General features: G+C 38.7%; 1 protein-coding gene across 1 annotated transcript in view; it reads right to left on the minus strand.

Annotated features, from left to right (window-relative positions):
- Nucleotides 1–22,792, minus strand: part of LOC124642825 (fibulin-2) — a 41,358-nt gene that overhangs the window by 17,625 nt on the left and 941 nt on the right. The window contains exons 2-13 of the mRNA XM_047181548.1: nt 12,280–12,460; nt 9,820–9,898; nt 7,782–7,913; nt 5,144–5,201; nt 4,298–4,431; nt 3,725–3,848; nt 2,940–3,098; nt 2,332–2,514; nt 1,680–1,829; nt 1,013–1,109; nt 712–767; nt 380–508 (exon numbers count right to left, since the gene is read on the minus strand). Coding sequence (XP_047037504.1) covers nt 380–508; nt 712–767; nt 1,013–1,109; nt 1,680–1,829; nt 2,332–2,514; nt 2,940–3,098; nt 3,725–3,848; nt 4,298–4,431; nt 5,144–5,201; nt 7,782–7,913; nt 9,820–9,898; nt 12,280–12,460 — 1,482 coding nt within the window. The remainder of the gene's footprint in view (nt 1–379; nt 509–711; nt 768–1,012; nt 1,110–1,679; nt 1,830–2,331; nt 2,515–2,939; nt 3,099–3,724; nt 3,849–4,297; nt 4,432–5,143; nt 5,202–7,781; nt 7,914–9,819; nt 9,899–12,279; nt 12,461–22,792) is intronic.

Here is a 22,792-nt window from a genome sequence, read left to right on the forward strand (position 1 = left end):
AACCAATTCTTCATAGTTAGTTCAGACGAAGTGATCAAAATTCCGTATTCCGTTAAAGTGCTGGGCTTTCTGAACATTTTTGGGAGTAACAAAAAATCTTACGAAGAGGTAGTTAGGGTAGAGTTGCCCAGATAACTCGTTCAGACTCAAACTCAAAATCATCTATTCAAAATCGGCTGCTAAAGACAGTCCCAAAAAAAAATCACCCTTCTATAATATGTTTTTGATTGGAAGAATTTGCAACAAACTCCCCAGGTCAAGCAGGTGAGATATTCAGTCGCTCCCCGTAAAACACTAGTACCCAGCAGCACCCGGTTATACTGGAAGTTGACCCCAACATAGGAAAAGGCTAGGCAGATGATGATTAAGTTTAACATACCAGCACAGGCTCCCGTGATGGTGTCCAGTTCGAAGCCCAACTTGCAGTGACACTCGTAGCTACCGTTTGTGTTCAAGCAGTTCTGGTACTGGTCGCATAAGTGGGTGCCTTCTACGCATTCGTCAATGTCTGGAAAAGAGTTTTTTTTTTGTGAGGATATAGAAATAACTGCACAGATTTGCTCATAGTTTTGAGACTGATTGCAAATAAAAAGCATGAGAAAAAATATTTTTTCATGAATCTAAGTGTAATGTAATTGGTATACATAAAGAGCGTATTAAGTTCTTCCTCTAAAATAAATTAAATGCTCTAGATTTCTGGTAAAAACTTACCGTCACAGTAAAGACTGCCAGATTTCTTTCGCATACCATCAGGACATATTTCTTTTCTGTAAGACAAATGCATCATAAGTTGTAAACACTTTCAAGTAACCCCTTTAGACAACGGCAGTTGGGAAATAATATTCAAATAATTAAATAAAAAAAGCTCCCGAAGATTTGAGAACATCCTCCTTTTTGGGAGGTCAGTTAAAAATTATAGAAACAAAAAAGTACCAAACGCAATAATTCATTTTGTTTCCCTAAGATTACAATCAAAGATTATCGCTAATAATATACATGAATGGAAACTCACCCGACTTCAACTTTAGCCTTGCAGTCGTATTGTCCGAGCTGGTTGACGCAGAACCTGTCGGGGCCACAGTTGGCTCCCTCCTCGCATTCGTCTATATCTGTAATCGCAAAATGGAAGACATTTTCATCACGTCTCAAGTCCATAGTATGGAGAAGTAAATGATGACCGGAGATGACATAATGTAGAATATCTTAAGAAAGCATAATGCGGGTGTTCGAAGAACGAGGAACGTTGCTAGCTACGCCTTCATATGCCTTCTTTGATATCCGCCCATTTTTTTCAAACCAAATCACCAATCAATCAGTCACCAAGCTTTGACAGATGTATCAAGGAACCCAAAAGCCTCGTTAGTTTTCGGTTACTAATCGCTTTGGTCACGTCTACCGCACGTCACTTGACCTACAAGAAGGCTCCTTACTTACATTCCTTATGGTATCTCCGCTCATCTTTCCTTCCTCCGTGAGCGATACCTTAATTAAACTAAACCTTTTATGATGGAAAATGTCTCTCAGCTGATGGATAAATCTTGAGCAACCACTGTATTTATTTATTATTTACATTGTGGGATTTAGAACCATAATCATCTTCATCATTAGCCTTCCTTATTGTCCCACATTCCATAAATCGCTTAAAAATTCCTCAATGAAAAATACTTAAATTTTCTTACCTTCGCACTTATTAGTATTAGAATCTATCTTGAATCCCGGCGGGCAGTGTTTGGACACTTTGTCCTGGCAGTAGAACGAACTGTGAGTGTTGATACAGAACTGCGACAGCGGGTTGCAGTCGTGTTTGTTAACTGCGCATTCGTCTACATCTGGAAGAGATTTTTGGTTGTTATACATCATTTATCCATTACTAAGAACAGATATTAGGTATAGAGAAATCTTTCTGGTTGACCTTGTTCAAGATAATGTGTGAAATAACTGGACTAAGTTTGACGGTACTTTCAGATAGCTGATATAAAAAGCAGTATCTTTGGTACTTTTTGTTCGGTTGAGGAAAGAACGCTGGAAACAGTTAGTTTTATAGTAAATGAATCATGTCTGGGTTGACACGCTTTGTGGCCAAACCCACCGGTTACTGATGAAGTCCCTGATAGCCTATCAGAAAGCCTACAACTTTTGGTTTCACAGGTCTCAGATATCAATACTCTGGCAGAAATTATAAGCATCCATCATTTGGAAGATAGTTTAACTAACAGAGAACAAACTGACACTTTATCGGTGACTAGTAAAACCGGGTCGTCAAATGCTTTTATTCAAATTGTTTAACTGACTAACTGATTATATTATATTATCATACGTTAAATAACATACCTTCACACTCCCCATGTAGTCCAACCTTGAACCCTGGTGGGCATCGATCTTCCACATGTGTTCGAGGAGAAGTGCTAAGGTTAATGGGGTTGCCAGTCACACCACCACAGGAGTACCCACCAATCGTGTTCTCGCAAACAAACGACGGACATGGAGGATTTGGTAGTAGACACTCGTTAATGTCTAGAATAGAAGGGAAAAGTTCTTCATGTATATTATGAGATTTTAAATTGCATCTCAAATGTTAGAATTTAACAGTTGATTTTTGAGATAGTATGTTCTAAGATCACTTTCAAAGTACAGAATGTTGCCACGCATTTGGTCTACTTCGGTAAGAACTTTTTAGGGCATACACATGCTTAATCGAAAATCATCGCTTGAATCGATAGTTGGCAGTTGTTTAAGCTCAAACTTTTTATGCGATTGAGAATGCTCTTCCGATTTACCAGTGAACTATCTTTAGAACATCTCATAAATATATGTTTTTTTGTGAGCTATAAGATTCGTTTTGACTAGTCAGAAATTAATAAAAACTCCTTACATATAAAAAACTACATATATCTGTAGTTCTAGTTCTTCTCAAAAATAGTTAAAGTAGTTTTATTTACCATCGCAAACATTATTGTTGAGGTTCCTAGCAAAGCCTGGTGGACACTGTCCCTTCTCCACTTCCTTCTTGAAAGGTATACATTTGTATGAGCCGTGCAAGTTGTGGCATTGTGTGCCCGGCAGACACACGGGGTCTTCTAGCTGGCATTCGTCTATGTCTGAAAATATAAATAGATTTTTTAGCAATGGGTCCTCTGAAAGTATTTAATTTACAAGAACAAATGCCTAACCTTTGCCCAACTACATATGTTGAGGTAAGGTCAGGTCTTAAGTCGAATATGGATTTTGTAGTCTGATTTTCTGAATGTGTATCTACCTTTAACGTCTTTATCTAAACAATACCGTTCTCTCTTTTTGGAGATGGTCTTGTTATGAAATTGATACCTACTTTGGTAATGTGTGCTCTCAGTTTGGATATATATCTCAGGTTACATTGGACTATTTTAAAACAATAAATTGTTGAGCATAGTCATCCCTAGACGTGTTTTTCATATACCCTCTCAATTTTTTTGATCCTATTAATAATGTCATAAAACCATCTTTTCCAAAAAGGTTTCTGTTGAAAGAGTTTTAATATGTACATAATCGTACTGACTGTTACAGTATTTATTTTTTACATGTCGAATATTTTCTTTTCGTCACTTGACTTGTCAGACTTATGTCACTCAATAAAAGTTTATCTTCGCAAGAACATCGTATTTTCAATTACAACAATTTTACAACAGTTTCTGACTTAATTCTTCTCTACATCTGTATAAAATGGAACTTCCATAAATATTCTTACCTTGACAAGACTTGCCATCAGCCATGAGCTCGTATCCTCTCCTGCATGAGCACTTGACTTCCACTCCGTTGTCGTTACACTTGTGATGGCAAGGGTTACGAGGTTTACACCTGTTTTTGCTCACCTGGAAAATAGAAGATAATAAGAGTCACTTATCGTTGCTCCTAGGTGGAATTGTAAGGTAAGAAGAAATGTCTTGAAGATTATTTTCTAAGTCTAAAAAAGCAAATTCTTTGAGCAGGGTCTCCGAACTAGTTTTTAGATCCAAGATCCCTTGGATATTTAAGAGTCCCATTGTTGATGATGGTTAATAATCCGCTTAAACCGTTAAGTAAATAAGTCCTTGGGAGGTATAAATAAAGCTGGAGTATAGTTCTGATTCAGAGACTTCAAAAATAAACCCTTAAAAATGTTTAATAAAGTCAGACTTTTGCCTAGTTACGAAAATAAAGAACACTATTTCCGTGGTAACTCATTTGAACAATCCCGCAGCCTCGGCAGGGTTTGGGTCCTAAGTCGCCCTGTAGTTTGTCAATTCTCTTTGATAAGCGTGACGAAACACAACTAACTTACCTCCTTACAGTTCCTTCCATCAGCCATCAGCATAAAACCAGGGTTACACTCGCATCTGTACGACCCAGGCACCGGTATGCAGTGGTGTGCACACAGCTCATTAGGAGCATAGTCTTCGCATAGTGATGGTAGTACTAGAATGAAGGAAAGAAAGAATCAAAATATGCATTTCGATATCCTACTTCCTACTTATATTATAAATGTGAAAGTTTGTGAGAATGTATGGATGTATGTTTGTTATTCAATCACGCAAAAACGGCTGGACCGATTTGATTGAAATTTGGTATGTAGATAGGTGATACCCTGGATTAACACATAGGCTACTTTTTATCAACACACCACGCGGGCGAAGCCGCTGGCGGAAGCTAGTAATCTATAATAACGTAACGAAGAGGGAACATTTTATTGTTTGTCTGTTTGTACCCTAAAGGCCCCGAAACTGATTTGAAAAATGCTTTCACTGTTAGCAAGTTACACTCTTCCCGAGTAACATTAGCGATATTTTATCCCGGTACTGGCAGGAGTTCCCACGGGACGCGGCTGAAACCGCGGGAAAAAGGCTAGTCAAAGGTATGTACGTGTATTTGTCATGATAAAATTACTCTTTTTCAATTAATTATCTATCTATCAGTAAAGATCCTGCAAATGTTGTTTGAGGATTTGTAAAGATTCGTCCGCATAGATACAATAATTATAGAATACAATGAAACCTCTCGTTATTACTCTTTAATTCTGCAAATATGTCAATAGATAACGGCTCTGTTATATTAATAATGACTTCATAAAGCTTATCTGTTTACGAATACATAAGATAAAATTGTAATAGAGATGAATATGAGTACTCACCAGATAATTTGATATCATTTCTTGGAGTAGTTTCTCTTTTCCAGTCCTGTGCCGCTTTCTAAAATAATAAAGTCATATTGTAGGTACGATTATGATTATAAGAATGCAGGAAGGTGATCATAAGACAGGATTGTAAAGATTATCACCACGACCTCTGTCAAAGGTTGACCTTGTCTGATTGGTGTCTTGGTTTTTTTCATAAAAAATGGGCGGGTTCCGAAGAGAAGGCGTATGAGGCTGTAGCCAATAATGTTCCTCGTCTTCCGAACACCTGCATTTTGGCGACGCTACTTTCTAAAGAGATTTTACATTATGACATCTCCGCTCGTCGTTTTGTTCATGGTGGGTGATACCGACAAAGAATAAGAAGAGTATGATATCAATAGGGAACCCGCAATGGCAAGTCATCACCAAAATGGTATATATGTTATGGACCATGTGATTAATTCGGGCATTATAAATAATGCCCGAGCATTATGAATAATGTCTAGCTTTATCGGGCCAAGTGATTAATAACTATCTTAACTTCATTATTTATCACATTGCACGGGCATTATTATATTGCTACATGACAGTTGGGCAATTTGATAATAAAGCAAAAAATTGAAGTTAGTGACGAAAACGTATCCCACGTAACGGTTGCCCGGGTAACTGGGTTGAGGAGGTCAGATAGGGCAGTCGCTCCTTGTAAAGCACTGGTACTCAGCTACATCCGGTTAGACTGGAAGCCGACCCCAACATAGTTTGGGAAAAAGGCTCGGAGGATGATGTGACGAAAACGTATCGCTGCAAAACCGACTCCACGTAGTCTTGTCTGTCCTACCCCTAGAGTGCAATTCAAAACCGCGTAAGTGTGGAGGGGCGAGGCGGCCTGCGAGCTGAGGCGCAGGTAGTTTTAACGCTCGCCGACGCGGCTGAGGCTGGCCGGCTGAGCCGGCCAGCAAGCCGAAGCTGCGGCGGTGAGCGTGAAAACCATCTGCGACGATAAGCTCGCATGGGACCGCCGGAGCCCCGCAGCACCGGAGCCGTGACAGAAGCCATGCTTGCTGCATGTTGCTTGCTTACATTTTAAACGTACTGAGTTAAAAAATTAGAAGCTAAATAAATAAATTTTATGATGTCATTTAATAGTATTTTAGAAGTTTACTGTTAGAATGCATGCTACAAATTTAGATGCTAAAAAATAACCATCATGCGGAGTTGTATTTAGAGTGGTTTACTTAGAAGATAACGAGTGGCTGAGATAGTATTATTTAGATGCTCGTTAATTGTGGCTGACTTAGTAATTAAGAAGGCAACATACATTATTCGGGGCGAATAATTATATTAAGGAGCCTGTTTAATAAGCACCCTTTAAATATGACTTTCCTTAACTTTTAAATGCAAAAACTAGTGGATTTTTAAGGCAGAAGTCCTTCATAATTAATCCAAATCATGAGGCTGATTATTTAAGTGGTTTAATATTTAGTTAATTTTAAATTAAATGGCAATAACAATAAAAAATTGAATATAAATATGTTATTACGTTGCTTGTATTACTTTGCCCAAAAGGTCATGGGCAATATGTATAGTGCCCGGTCAATTTGATTATTTGAATAATTATTATCAAATTGCACTCTCATATTGGGCATTTTTCATAATGACCGGGCATTATGTATACTGCTCAATTTATCACTTGGTCCATAACATGTATAACCTACCTGTCGACTCAAGTCAATTACTACCATGTCATCGTCATCATCTGCCTAGCCTTTTCCCAACTATGTTGGGGTCGGATTCCAGTCTAACCCTACGCAGCTAAGCACCAGTGTTTCACAAAAAGCGACTGCCTATCTGACCTCCTCAACCCAATACCCTAGTTATGACTGGTCGTCAGACTTCTGACTACGCGTAACGATTGCCAAAGATGTTCAAATGAAAGCCGGGACCTATAGTTTATCGTGCCCTCCAAAATACGGTCATTGTTGTTAATTGCTAGCGTGTATTCGCGCACAAAGGTTGCTATTTTGTCGGTAATTCTATAAACATTCGCACGCAATTTGATATTGTTTGCTAGAACGCGTAGACTAGAAAAAACATTTGAATGTACATTCATATGTCACAGTGGTTCACCCCGGAAGTGTGGAATTGCTCAATCACAGACAAACCAATTCGCTGCACAAGCAGTGATATGATTGTGTTTTTTTCTTTAAAATGAAGCTTAGGAGTTGGTGGCTAAATAATACTGTTCCCGAAGAGTTTGATTTTGTCAATTTTATCATCCTCCTGCCCTAATCCAAATTTTATTTGGGGTCGGCGCAGCATGTTTTCTTTTTCCATACTTTTCTAAGTTCTACACACGCCGCCTGCCTGATGCTAACCCTCATTGGGAATGCTATTGAGGTGGTTTGTCCGCAACCTTGCAGGTAGCCCAAAGTGCTGGTGGAATGCACTAGGCCTTAGCTCCTTTAGTCGCCTCTTACGACACCCATGGGAAAGAGATGGGGAGATCCTATTCTGATCGGGACAGTCACGAATGTTGTTTGTGTGTGAATGTGATTGTTGATTTTGTCAATTTGTAAAGTATATTGGAACCATCTCGGGAATTTTGTACTATTATTTCGGGTCTTTAGAATGATATATGATAAATATAATTTACCTTACAACACGTGACAAAGGCGTCTTCAGCTAATAACTCCTCAGGGTTCATGCCATGGTTGCGCTTGACACAAGCGGTAGGCCCTTCCGAAGACCCGACCTTCGTGCCTCTTGAACATTCGTCGCAGCATACCTGTGAATCAAAGGATGAGGATGAGGATGAAATGATCAGGAGTAGGTAGGTACATAGTATAATATGAAACAGTATATAAACTATACACCTACTCCTATTGGTGAACATACTGCCAACTACACATCTGACTAGCATAAATAGCTATCTTAGTATACCTATGTATATCGACATAGGTATACTAAGATAGCTGTTACCCGCAGTTTCGTCCGCGTCTAGGGAGAACTTCTTCCCGTGCCCATACAAAATATAGCCCATGTTACTCGGGGATAGTCTAGCTACCCAACAGTGAAAGAATTAGGTATCCAAATCGGTCCAGTAGGTACTTTCGGATATAGAAATGAAAAAAATCTCTTTATAATATTAGATACTAGCTTTTGCCCGCAACTTCGTTCGCGTGGAATAGTGACTACCAGCAGATTTTTGATTTGACCAATAGATGGCGCTATATGTCCGGAATAATTTTATTTTTATTTTTTTTTGTAATAAAAACTATCCTATGTCCTTTCTCAAGTTTCAAACTATGTCTGTACCAAATTTCACACAAATCGGTTCAGTAGTTTAGGCGTGAAGAAAAGACAGACAGACAGACAGACAGACAGAGTTACTTTCGCATTTATAATATTAGTTTGGATTGAATCTTCAAAATTCAAAAAATGTCATGCTCTAAAGTCACTCTAAGTATCTGAATGGTTGAATATTCTACTAATCAGATCAGATTTCACACAACTTATCTAACCTAAATATTGTTATCATCTTCAAGTTAAAAAAACTGCTCCCCACGGATTAAATAACCCAAGGTCACACAAAAACAGCCGGAAATGAACCTCAAGAAAAAACAGGAATTCTGCCTACACCTACAGGAAACCGTTACGAAGATACGGTCATTGTCAAACAAGGAAGAGGTGTACCAACTGAACAAACAGTGATATATCTGACTCTTATCTGTGAGATAACGGATATCTAGTTACCTAGATACTGGAACGTTTGGATTAGGTTTGTAGTGTAGTATGTGCTATAGCTATATTTTTGAACAAGCATGCAATTTCGGCTATAGTACAGTTTAGCAGATAGAAATTTTTCTACACACAGTGACAGAGCAGACAGTGATTCTAATGTGTTAAAAAAGCTGGGATTTGGCTACATTGGAAGCCGACCCCAATATAGTTCGGAAAAGGCTGGGCGGATGAAGTTGATATCTCTTTAATTTCAAATTAATGTTTTGTTTACAATAGAACACATAGAGTTAATATTGTATCTATTGAACTTACGCACCTTCTCAACTTTGGAAGAAAATAAAATCTTTTTCACATTGTTTTCTTAGTAAAATATTTAATTTTTGACATACTCTAATATTCTCAGGAGCGCCAAAACCGGAAACAAAATTATAGCTAGCAATCGCATCGCTTTAAGTATAGTTACAGTTTTAGCTAAAAAAATGCAACTGCAAAACCAGAACGAAGATGCGACGATAACGTTTATATTTCATCTTGAGAATAATAATCGATGCCTTACAAGTAAGGTCTTTCGATAGTTTAGGACCTGAGAAATGATGTAGGCTACTCTTTATCTGGGAGCGGGAAATAGTTCTCCCGGAATGCGAGTACGTTCTTGAGACTTTGTTATGAAAAATCGATAAACAAAATCTTGTTGTACTATGTACCGCTAATTAATTACTATAAATATTTATATATAACTATAGTACATAAGCTCGCTTGAACGCAATAATCTCAGCAATTAGCAAGAAATCGACAAATACTAGGTAGCGCATTTACTAAGGAAGGAATTGCTGCTTTGTATCCGGGCGCGTGGAGTAGTAGTCTCAAAATATGCGGGCTACGATCGCACAAGCTACCATAACAGTTTATTTACAAATTGATCCATTTGTGATTAAATAAAAACTACTAACCTTACTTGTAGATTTAGTAGCGGCACAGTTGTGACTGCTCGTCGCTATGTCTATGCCTGTCTCGCAGTCGACTTGTTTTCTGAAACAATATATTATAATGTAGTAAGAATATGGTTAATAAGTTACAGGATTTATCGGGAGTTCTTACTTATAGGAAAACTGGCTAAGCACTTTTTCAAATTTTGTCGAGTTCTTACTCAGATTAAACTGATTTATAATGATTCTAATGCAGTTTATTCATTTAAAAATACCATTGCATGATTGGAGACGATACTTTTCATTTTATAATAAATATTTCTGCCACTTTTAAATAATAAAATAATAAGCAGTCATAATTATTTCAAACTTTAGGAAAAACACAAAGGCTGTTTGCTTTTGTGTTTTTTAAACTATTATTTTGCCGCGCTTGTTAACAATAAAGATTCGATTTTTAAATTCGATACATTTTCTTTTTATTGTCAGCCAGCACTCTTTCGGTAATGGTGAATGATTGAAAACTTCTTTGGCATATTTTTAACTTTTATTTGAATTTGGATCTCCCTTGCATGATTTCTTTTTTCTTATCGGATTCCTAATATTATTTTGGCTGTTCATTTCACATTCCTTGAATTTTTAGTACCGAAGTACCAAAAATGTTTTTAATTGGAATTCGTTGCGTTTTTCACCTAATACCTAAAGAAATAAAGTTTTTTCGTTTTCTATTTCTGTTTGCTTTGCATAAAAGTTATTTAAGTTCTCCATCAAATATAAGATTTAATATTGCTCTTATTTATTTACGACTAGATCATTAACACACATTTGCTAACAACTAGATATTTTAACATTAACGTTATCCTTCTCAAATAGGTCAAAATACCTCAAGGTGACATGACATGTAAACTAACATTTTACAATACCTACTTATCTTTGTAAGGGCAATTACAGACAAGCATTTTTATCGCACGTACAGGATCGTTTCGTTTCAATAATATGTTAGTCTAAAACCGTTCTAACAATGATAAGTTTCTCGTTTCTAAGTCAACAACGCCCACAATGTATTTGAAACAGATTCTTAGTAATACTATTTAGAATACAAAATAAGGAAATCCTTGGTATAGTTGATGTATCATATTTTAGCCAGAGTTAAGGTGTGCATTATTGGTAATGGGCTTAAAATCTTTTGTACTTCACAGATCTATACCATAAGGCAGGTTTTAATAGTACCTAATTGCAAAACACACTTAATTAACAATAATGTTTGAAATAAGTTTCACAATAAGATAATGGTACCTACCTCGAAAAGTTTTCGTACCTAATGTGTTTCTATTTCATTAATAATGAAAAGCATATTTTTTTTTTGCTACTATAATGTCATTTAATAAAAACAAGTTTGTCATTTAATAAAAGTTTTTGAGTTTGATGCAGTTGTTAGAACCGCTTATGTAGGTATTTTATTGTTAGACATTGAACCCTGGTTAACATTTCTAAGAATTACTTGTAATATATAAATGTATTTTATAATTAATACCTACTGAAAACAAGTAAAATATAGAAATAGCCCGATTTTAATATTATTATATTAGCATGTTTTTCAGAAAAAAAAAACCTACTAGAAAAACATCCACTGGGATTCCAAGGATTTGCTGTTGTTTTAAATTTTGCAGAATGATTATTACATTATTTGATCTCCTTGTTAGATTCATAGAATTAGGTTAAAAATACACAAAGCGTAGTATTATCCGTTTTTCATAAGGAAGCTCTATTAAATTTTGTGCTATTTACATGCAATTAGGTAGCCTCTGTAATACGAGAATGAAAAATAAACAAGATAGGTACTTCACCTTTAAAGTTACATTGATCCTTGCTTAGATTTTACACACTCGTGCTTCAGATGCAAAAACGTTAACAGAGCTTTCACACTAGTTCATTTTCCGTACGGTATGCTTACACTCAAAAACAATTGACAACTACTGGTTCAAGCAATGACAACTGACGAATGAATGACAAATTATAATTTTAAATACCTGGGGCCCGATTCTCCTAAGTTAATAATGACAAAATTGAATCGCAATATGATCGCAATAGCAGTTTTAACCATATCGGGCATTCTGCTACTAATATAAGATCAATCGTATTGAAACGACATTCGATTGGTTTGCGATTGATCTGCTATTTTGGTGATTTTGGTCTATACGATAGTTTGCTCAGTAATTATATTGCAATCGAAAATCATTTGCAGACAAAATGATTCTTTATTGAATGACAGAAAAGGATAAAAACGTTTATTTCAAAGAAAAAATTGCGGAATGCCATATACGCTTCAATCGTAATTGAGTCGGGATTGGATCTCAGTCGAATGTGAATCGTATGTCGTAGTAAAATTAGGAGAATCGGGTCCCTGGGTAGACTACGTGCGACAAAATTCGCTCGTATGAGAGCGCTCTAACCACTGGGCCATTACTTATTATATTTAGTACTCACTGAAAATATTGGTTGCAGCACTGCGCCTTAGCTATCTGGCACATGGTTTCGAAGGCAGGTGGTACTTCAGGAGGCGTGGTCAGGGTACCCCGGCAGTCTGACAAGGTATGGTTCTTTGCAAACCCGGCACCTTCGTGGCAGCACAGCTGGATGGTTTCTGCCATGTCATCTCCGTAGTATCCTGGGAGAAATTGAAAAAGGATATCCTACTTATATTATAAATGTGAGTTTGTGAGAATGTATGGATGTATGTTTGTTATTCAATCACGCAAAAACGGTTGGACCGATTTGGTTGAAATTTGGTATGTAGATAGGTGATGCTCTGGATTAACACATAGGCTACTTTTTATCAACACACCACGCGGGCGAAGCCGCTGGCGGAAGCTAGTAATAAATAATATCATCAAAAGCTAAAGCAAAAAGCTAGTAATGAATAATATAATAAAAATAAATTATTATATTGAAATGGGGTCGCAATCGCTTAGACTGGAAGCCGAATGCTAATATAATAAGAGGATTTTTTGTGGATTGTTTGTACCCCAATGACTCTAAAACTACAGGAACGATTTTAAAAATTCTTTCACCATTAGAAAGCTACATTATCCGCAAATAACATAGGTTATATTTTATCCCGGTACGGGTAGTAGTTCCTACGGGACGCGGGTGAAACGGCAAGTCAATAATCACTTAGTATGTACAAGGAAAAACACTAAAACCGCAAAGTTTAAACACAGGCCTATATTCTACGACCTTGTAATACATAAATCGTGCCGACGCATAAACTAAACGTTTAATAATAACACATTAAACCATAAACAATTAATTTATTGTCATCTGTTCACCATATTTGACGCTTCATCGTTCATAAATCAACTTTGCGAAGGAAAATCATAAATTATACAAATTTTTTGTTTTAATGGGTATTTTGTCATGAGAAAGAGATGTGTGAGATGTGGAATAAGTAGATTATGCAGGTCAAAAATCAAAACTTTTAGGTTTAATAAACCACGTAATATATAACCATGAAAGAAAAAGATGTGTTTGTTTGCAAAAAAAACTGTATCTAATGTACACTATCTATGTCCTTCTCCTTGTGAAAGGAGGAATATGCCCAGTAGTGGGACGAAAAGCTGATGATGATGACTATAATAATAAAAAATATATATTATCATGTCACGAACTTGATTATGTCACGAACGAAAACATTTCATTCTCTTGACATAATCTTAACAGTTTTATAGCGCATAAGACTAATTATGTGGCTACGTTGCGTACGATAATATATGACTTCTTTTACTTTCATCGTGTATTTAGCCTTAATTAACAGACTTTGATTAAGAGGTGACTGCATACTTTATTTGACACACATTTAGAACTGTCTGTCGCCAGAAACAGAAACAGATGGAAGAATACCATACGTTCGAAGGTGATGAAACAGGGAGGTCACGACCCTCAGCATTGAGGAATTACGACGCAAGGAGGAGGAGAACTGTCTATACCCGCGGCTTTACCCGCGTCCCTTAGGATATTCTATAATAGTCTGGGAAGCATGTATTCTATATTTCGTATGTCCGAGAATTTTTATCAATGATACTTACCTAAGTAGGATTTTTATAAATGGTAGAATAGAACGTGCTAAATACCTACAATATTACAAAAAAAACTAGGCGACTACATGTCTGCCAAGACATTCATATAGCACCACGTCACCCATAAGCCAAGCAAGCAAGTAAAATTAAAACATATGTATTCATAATTAAACGAGTTTAACGACTACCAGATGCAACAATGCCATCAAAATCTTTGTCAAAATAAACAAAGTTGTTCTCAATAATTATAATTGTTCCCATTAAACTTAAGTGGGTCAGCAGTGTGAGGAAAAATATCGGTCAAGTGTGAGACGGTATTATTATTTCTATTTGTTCATTTTATTTGGGTCAGTGTGTGAATCGAGGGCTTTAAGTGCAGTTTTTTTTTTGTTTAAGTTAATAATTTTAATGGGTCATTTGGTTCATGAATCATTCATCATAAATACATGAGAAAGCATCGTTTCGGATATTACTAAAATGATTCTTAAAAACAGGCCAAGTGCGAGTCGGACTCGCGCACGAAGGGTTCCGTACCATTATTTATAAAACGGACAAAAAAATCATGTTTGTTGTATGGGAGCCCCCCAAAATATTTATTTAATTCTAGTTTTCAGTATTTTTTGTTATAGCGGCAACAAAAATTCATCTTCTGTGAAAATTTCAGATCTCTAACTATCATGAGATACAGCCTGGTGACAGACGGACGGACGGACGGACAGAGGAGCGAAAACAATAGGGTCCCGTTTTACCCTTTGGATAGGTACGGAACCCTAAAAAAGTAGGGCAATAGTATTGACCAATGCACTAGAATGGTCCAATGAAAACTGCTAAACGTTTAAACGTCTACCTACTGAAGGAAATGGTCGATTGTGATCGTTATTTCTGACCAATAACCCGCAGGTAGGTATTTCTGACTGATAATTTCAACAAAAAATTTGGTCAATAAATAAAATGAAAAAAATTGACTTTTGCCTCTAATATTACAAAATAAAAAGTTCCTTACTTTGGGGATATTCACAAGTCATACAAAAGTAATATTATTTTTGTGTCATGTAAGTTCTACTAAGAAACTAAAGAGTTTTGTGTTTATCCCTTCAATTTAATTCAAGGAACAAAAACTACCGAATAACATTGTAAAAATAACAAATTGATACTCTGAAATTGTAACATAAACTGTATGCTCTACACTTATAACTCTTTAACCAAACAATCAATCAAAAAAATACCTCACCACATTACTCTTAAGGTTCATATTTGAACAGCAATCAAACGAGACCATCTTAACCGGGAGAAACTTCAGTGGCCTGAATATATTGACATTTGTTAAGTATCACAAGCTTCTCAAGTAGTTTCGAACTTGATCGATTATTTATAAATTGCTATATTATATGATCATGTTTTGGAAGGCACGATAAACTGTAGGTCTCGGCTGTCATTTGAACATCTTTGGCAATCGTTAGTCTGCGTCAGGATCGCTGTCACAACTCACCGATCCTCTCGAAATACATATAGAGAGTTGCTACCTAATTGCTTCCAGCTACCATTAGTTGCTACCAATTGCTACCCTCGTAGTTTTGAAGATATTCAGCATCTAAAGGCCATTCTGATATCAGGATGGCTGTCACTTTTTCAACCAGGAAAGCCAAAACTACCGAAGCAATTTGGCAGTAATATGTATACAATGTATAAAAGCTACTTTTTATCCGAGAGCGAGAAATAGTTCCCTCGGGAAGCGCATCCGCTTCAACCTTACAAACCGCAAGTAGATTAATTATAGAAGTACCATTTCAAAACATTTCATTCAAGTTGCTAGACTTTTTTAACACATCATCATAAACAAAATATTAAGTATCTTCTAACGCATTACACTCGACCCATTATGAAACTCAATCAGCTGGTACATAATAACTTCATCTCAATCAGTTAATCACCGCAGCTTCCCATCTCTTGAGATGTTTCAATCATCGTGCGTTTTAATGGCTTTTAAGAGTTCATTTGTTTTGTTTTAACTGCACTCAATGCTTGAGGGGATAACTCAACGTATAATTTTGTAACTAAGTAATACCGTAGTTAAATTCTAGTTTAAAATTGTGTTACGTATCACACTTACATGTATTTGTTTAAGAAAAAGTTTTAAGATTTCGTTTATTAGAAAAGTTTAGAAAAAAAGTCGATAGGTAACAGGAAGTCTGACAACCAGTCTAACAGTAACCAAGGGGTATTATTTTGGGCTGCGGGATTGTTCGAAAGTTACCGCGGCCCTGGTACATAAAGGTCTACGAAGGAACATGACGGGTTTTAGTCAGTAAGAGTCTGATACTCCCTCACGCTGCACTCACAGGGGAGGAGTCATTGGGTGATTTCCCATAAAAAGGGGTATTATTGTGTTAAACAGATAACTGGGAAAATATCTGTATGATGTAGAACATATTAGGCAAGAGGCTAGGTACTTAGATGATGATGGTAACACGCAAATACTCATAAATTAGCAAACATTTCTCCCAAAAATCACGTCCTCATAATTGAGGTTATTGAGCTAAACAAACAAATACATACATATTACCCAACATGACCAACGATATCTGGAATGTTTTCATTCACAGCACAATTTGTAAGTTTTCAATCATCTGTCATATGATTTATTTTGACGTTAATTGTACATTGGCGGCGGTCACCGCCAGCGCCGGACGTGTGCGCCAGCAGGCTCTCCACAGTACCTGGCGTGTCCGCTGGAGGGCGCCACAGTGTCGTGCACAGTGTCGCGCGGCGGCGAGCGCCGTCAGTAGCGCGGCGGCTACCGTCGGCGCCGGCGCTTGGTAACAACATCTCCCAAGCCTGATCGGAAATCCCCCGAAATTGTGTCTTGGCTAAATAGCAGACCACCACTGGTGGCAAGACACCGAGGCATCGCAGGAAGGCCTAGAGGCAGCGATAGGGATCGTGTTATCGTATGTCAAACTGCTGCATCTAACATCTCTCCGATCGTAGCGGTTCACCGTTCCATCGGATAAAGGGATGTTAGACGAGAGAGTGCTCTTGCGTTTGCGCGTATGTTTGAGCACTGTAATATATCCTGCGCATCTGACTGCTTCCGTATAATGGACCCCGATTTGGCGAAGACTAGTGGCGATAGGTTGAGGTAGAGAGGTTCGGGCTGATGCAACCTGAGCTTTGTCTGAGACCTGCACACTAGCGGCTCTGGGGGTGTGAGTACATGCCGTGGTCGTTTTCTCTTTGAGCTGGGGGGACAGAGGGAATCCGGCAGCACCCAGAGCGACAAAGCAGCCCTTTTTAGGGGAGCACTGCTTTCCTTGCTCAGCCTGGGAGGGGGCTAGAAAAGGTGCCCTAAAAAAATGCTCACCCCAAACACTCTTTGGATAGCAGTAACCACGGCTGCTTCCGCATCTTTTTATTCGTGGTCGACACAACAACAGTAATAAACGTAAAACACCTTTACTGACTTTTGGTGCATGGAATGTTCGCACCCTTCTCGACCGCGAGACAAACGCCTGCCCAGAACGGAAAACAGCCATAGTTGCTCGAGAACTCCGCCGCTACAACATTGATATAGCTGCTGTGAGCGAAACCCACCTTGCCGATGAGGGCGAGCTAGTCGAGCATGGCGGTGGCTACACTTTCTACTGGAAGGGCACTGCTGCAACAGAACCAAGAAGGTCGGGAGTTGGTTTTGTGATCAAGAATAATCTTGTGAAGACACTTCAAGAATGTCCAATCCACATCTCGGACCGTATAACCACATTGCGCCTTCACTTAGACGGTGACAATTTCCTTAATGTTATCAGTGTCTATGCACCGACGCTAGGTAGTTCTGACGACATCAAGGATAAATTTTATGAAGAACTTACACAATGTCTCCATAAAATACCGAACAGAGAAAAGATTCTCTTGTTAGGAGACTTCAATGCTAGAGTTGGTCAAGATTATGAAGCGTGGCCTAAAGTTTTGGGTAGACATGGGGTAGGCAACATCAACTCTAATGGCCAGTTGCTGCTTAGTTTATGTGCTCAATTCCAACTTGCAATCACAAACACCATGTTTCGCCTTGCTGCTAAGCACAAAACTACGTGGATGCACCCACGTTCTAAGCACTGGCACCTCATTGACTATGCCATCACGAGGCAGCGAGACATCTCTCAGGTCCTAGTCACTCGTGTTATGCGCGGTGCTCATTGCTGGACGGACCATAGACTAATTGTCACCAAACTGCGTCTTTGCCTTCGGCGACCATTCAGGGCTAGCAGGAAAAAGCCTCAGAACATAAACATTGAGAAACTCAAACATCCGGGACCCCGAAGCAAATACGCTGAAACGCTGGCATGTGATATACACTCTCATCAAAATACCGGTGATATTGATGCAGACTGGAACGCTTTATCGTCGTCCATTCTTGACGTAGCCATTAACACCATAGGGCTAAAAAATAAACGCAAGCAAGACTGGTTTGATGAGAACGACGAAGTTCTTTCTGAAGCTATTGCCAAACACCGAGACCTTCTCAGGCGCAGTAATAACAGCGCACTTATAAGAGAGAGTGACCGTGAGTTGCGTAAACTCACGAGACACACTAAAGATAAATGGTGGCAAGACAAGGCTCAATACATCCAGTCGCTTGCTGATAGTAATCAGCTCGGTGATTTCTATAGCGAAATTCGCAATCTCCTGGGTACCACCAACTTCATAAAGGTACCACTGAAGTCGCTGGATGGTAAAAGTCTGCTGAAAAGCAAAAATGAAGTGTTAGATCGTTGGGCAGAACACTTCAATAATCTACTTAATGTAGATCGAACAGCCGATCTACACTACATAGACAGTTTGCCTCAACTTCAAATAGCAGAAGAATTGGATGATGCCTTGTCTAAACATGAGGTGCTTTGTGCCATCAAACAACAGCAAAATCAGCGTGCGGTTGGCCTAGACCTTATACCAGGTGAGCTTCTGAAGTACGGCGGCGAGGAACTGCATTCGCGCGTCTGGGAAATGTTTGTGCTTATGTGGGAGAAAGAACAAGTTCCTGAAACTTTTAAGTTATCACGCGTCAGGGCTCTCTATAAGAACAAAGGCGACCGGTCGGAATGTGGTTCTTACCGCGGTATTTCACTGCTCTCTGTCTCTGGAAAAGTCTTCGCCAGAGTACTTCTAAACCGCCTCAGGAACCTCTCTGAAAAGATTCTGCCGGAAACCCAATTTGGTTTCAGACCAGACAGAGGAACTTGTGAGGCAATATTCGCAGTCCGTCAACTCCAGGAAAAAAGTAGAGAGCAGGGACAGCACTTGTATCTCTGCTTTATTGATCTGGAAAAAGCCTTTGACTGCGTCCCTCGCGAGGCCCTCTGGAAGGTACTGAGAAAGTTGGGGTGTACAGAGAAGTTCATAAGACTCCTGCGACTCCTGCACGATGACATGCAATGTTGTGTAGCGGTTGAAGATGACCAATCGAGCTTCTTCTCCGTCACCTGTGGAGTGAAGCAAGGTTGTGTCCTGGCTCCCACATTGTTTGCATTATATTTCGCAGTTGTAGTCCGGGAAGTATTGAATTCTTCTCCTGAAGGAGTTCGTATTCGTTATCGGACTGACGGCAAACTTTTCAACCTGAATAGACTCAAGGCGACCACAAAGGTGTCCTATGCACATATACAGGACATTATGTATGCAGATGACCTCTGTTTCGTGGCTGAATCCCCTGAAGTCCTGCAACAGCTAGTCACGAACCTTCACAAGCAGTGCTGTACATTTGGTCTAAAAATCAGCATCAAAAAGACAGAAGTAATGTCTTCAGACAATCACGGACGTCAAGAACTGACCATTATGCTTGGTGAAGATGTCCTGAAGCAGGTCGATAAATTTCGATATTTGGGGAGCACTATAACAGCAAAGTGCGACCTTGACGCCGAAATCAATAGCAGAATTGGTGCTGCAGCCGCTGCTTTCGGCAAATTCGACAAGAAGGTCTTCAGCTCCCATGACCTAAAGATATCCACAAAGGTTTCTGTGTATATGGCAGTTGTGTTGCCTTGTATACTCTACTCAGCGGAAACATGGACACCGTACCGACGCCACATCAAGCAACTAGACCGCTTCCACCTCAAATGTCTGCGCAAAATATTAAATATCCGTTGGTTTGATCGTGTGCGTAACACAGAAGTGTTGAGGAAAGCCAATGTAGGTGGCATTGAAGCATACCTCATGAGGAGACAGCTTCGTTGGTGCGGGCATGTACTGCGCATGCCGGATACTAGAGTGGCCAAGCGCATCCTCTACTCCGAGTTGCAGGAGGGCAAGCGGAAACGTGGCGGACAGCTGCTGCGATACAAGGATGTGCTGAAGCGTCACATGAAAAGCTGTTCCATTGACCCGTCTCAGTGGGAGAATCTGGCATCCAACCGCAGAGACTGGAGAAGCCGCGTTAAAGCCAAAGTCTTTGACTTTGAAGCACGCCGACTTTCTGAGTTGGATGCCAAACGAGATGAGTTGAAAGCTCGACCACCTGTAGCTATCAACTACAACTTTGTGGCTGGTACCCTGACATGTCCGCAGTGTGCGCGGACTTTCACGCACAAAATTGGATACTCCAGCCACATGAGAGCACACGCACGCCATTAGGGTCGAAGTGGTCGCCGTTGCCGAAATCGGCGTGGAAGATTATTAATTGTACTTGAGGGCTACGGATCAATTTAAAAGCATTTATGATCTCATGGTAGAATGATAACTAAACGACTGGTGTTTATGTGCATTTAATTGGTATGTTTGTTAAGAAGTAAGTATAATAAATATTTATAAGGTAGGATCTACTGTAATTTTTAAGTTTTATTAAATTAATTGCAATGGAATGACTAAAAAAGAATGGAAGAAATTAATGGAAGAAAAAGACATGTTGCGCCGACCCCAAATGACTTTGGGAACAGGGCAGGAAGATGATGATAATGATGATTAAATTAATTGCAAAAATATTCACATCAGATGACACTAATATTATATACGTTAAAGTTTGGATACTTATAGGGATGTTTGTTACTCTTACGCAAATACGATATTATATAAATAAAAATGAACTGTTGTTCGTTTGTCTGATTAAGAGCCCCGCAGACCACGGACTTTTTATCGGCCGATAGTTTAGTCGGGTTGGCCTGCTAGTACGCACACCGAGCCAACTAAACAGTTTAGTCGGTGATGAGTGCGCAAACTATCCAACAGTCTGCCGACTATTTGCTAGTTTCTAACCAACTGGTGAAAAGAGTGGTCGCACCGCACAATGAAAATTAATAAAACATTGCATAGAAATGTTATTATTGCTCTCATACACCGGAGAAGGATAATTAAAAAGAGATCCCGAGAGTATTGGGTGCATCATATCTTTAGTGATAGATTATTAAATGGAAAATTTTACACTATGCATTCCAAATTACTCGATTATTAAAGTGCAGGGCGTTTTTCGACTTCCTCGATCAAAGTTACGATCGAAAATTCCGAAATAAGTGACTGAGAATTGGGCGACGCCATTTTACGGAGCGAACTGAACTATCGGCTTAGTCGGTCCACTAAAAAATCGTTATGTGTGCGCGTGTGGTAGGGAGCCAATACTGATTATACGGTCGGCCGATAGTTTGCCGACAGTTTAGTTTGAATTGAATCGGGAAGCCCATCAAACTTGTTTATCGGCCGATACCAAATCGCCATAGTGTGCGCACTTGCTTACATCTGCGTACTGATTAAGAGCCCGACCAAACTATCGGCCGATAAAAAGTCTGTGGTCTGCGGGGGCTCTAAAACTCGAGAACGACTGGGCCGATTGAGCTGATTTTGGTTTTAAAATGGTTGTCGTAGTCCAGGGTAGGTCTAAACGGTGAGCAAATAAGGAAAAAATTAAAAAAGTATTGTGTCGTGTGTTTGTGACTTACTAAATATGCCTCCAATAATTAGGTGGTATGAAGTTCGCCGGGTCAGCTAGTATGAAATAGAAATGCAAATGAAGATACGCAAACCCTCGGGCCGAGGGGTCCAAGTGCTCATCTGCTTTTTAAAGACCTGGCGAAGTGACTTGCTGACACTTCAAGTGACCCAAGAGCTGGTTTTTATTTTGGTCAAATGTTAAACATTGCTATCCAACGTGGCAATGCTGCCAGCCTCTTGGGTACGCTCGCGGCGGGAAATGAGTTTTTCGATGCCTTATAATAATTATTAAATTGATTTATCGCTACTATAGTTCGGCCATTCAGAGAATGCGTTCCTGACACGTCGCGATTGAACTGACGACGTAACTACATTCATTGATTATTGATATAATAATGTTGTTTTAATGCTCCTCAATTGTTAAAACGGTAAACAACCAGCAAAAATATTTTTATCGTAACTGCAACGCCATTGCAAAGTTACGTCGTCAGTTCAATCGCGACGTGTCAGGAACGCATTCTCTGAATGGCCGAACTATAATATTACAAATGCGAAAGTAACTCTGTCTGTCTGCCTGTCTGTTACGCTTTCACGTCTAAACTTATATATATAGTTTTATCCCGGACTTTTGAATAATTCTCTTGGAAACGCAATATAACCGAACTCTACACGGGTGAAGCAGCGGGCGAAGCGGAAGCTAGTGGGTAATAAGTTAGATTTTGATAGATAATAGGTGTAAGTTTATATTAATTATAAAAAAATAATCTTCTTCAAGATTAAATGGCTCTAATAAGAATCATGTCATATCCTATATTGATGATGTTAACATTTCCTTGCTTGTTAACACACACGACATTTATAAATAACAAACAGTCTTAAGAAAGAACAATACTGATTAGATATAAAGATATGTCATCTTATGATATATATAATGAATACATGAGATATGCAATTATAATTCTTCTCCACATATTATAAAATAATGCCTCGTGGCAGTCTTTGCGATTAACTCAAAA

The sequence above is a fragment of the Helicoverpa zea genome, chromosome 25 (genome assembly GCF_022581195.2).
Source record: "Helicoverpa zea isolate HzStark_Cry1AcR chromosome 25, ilHelZeax1.1, whole genome shotgun sequence".
In the NCBI taxonomy this organism is placed as follows: domain Eukaryota; kingdom Metazoa; phylum Arthropoda; class Insecta; order Lepidoptera; family Noctuidae; genus Helicoverpa; species Helicoverpa zea.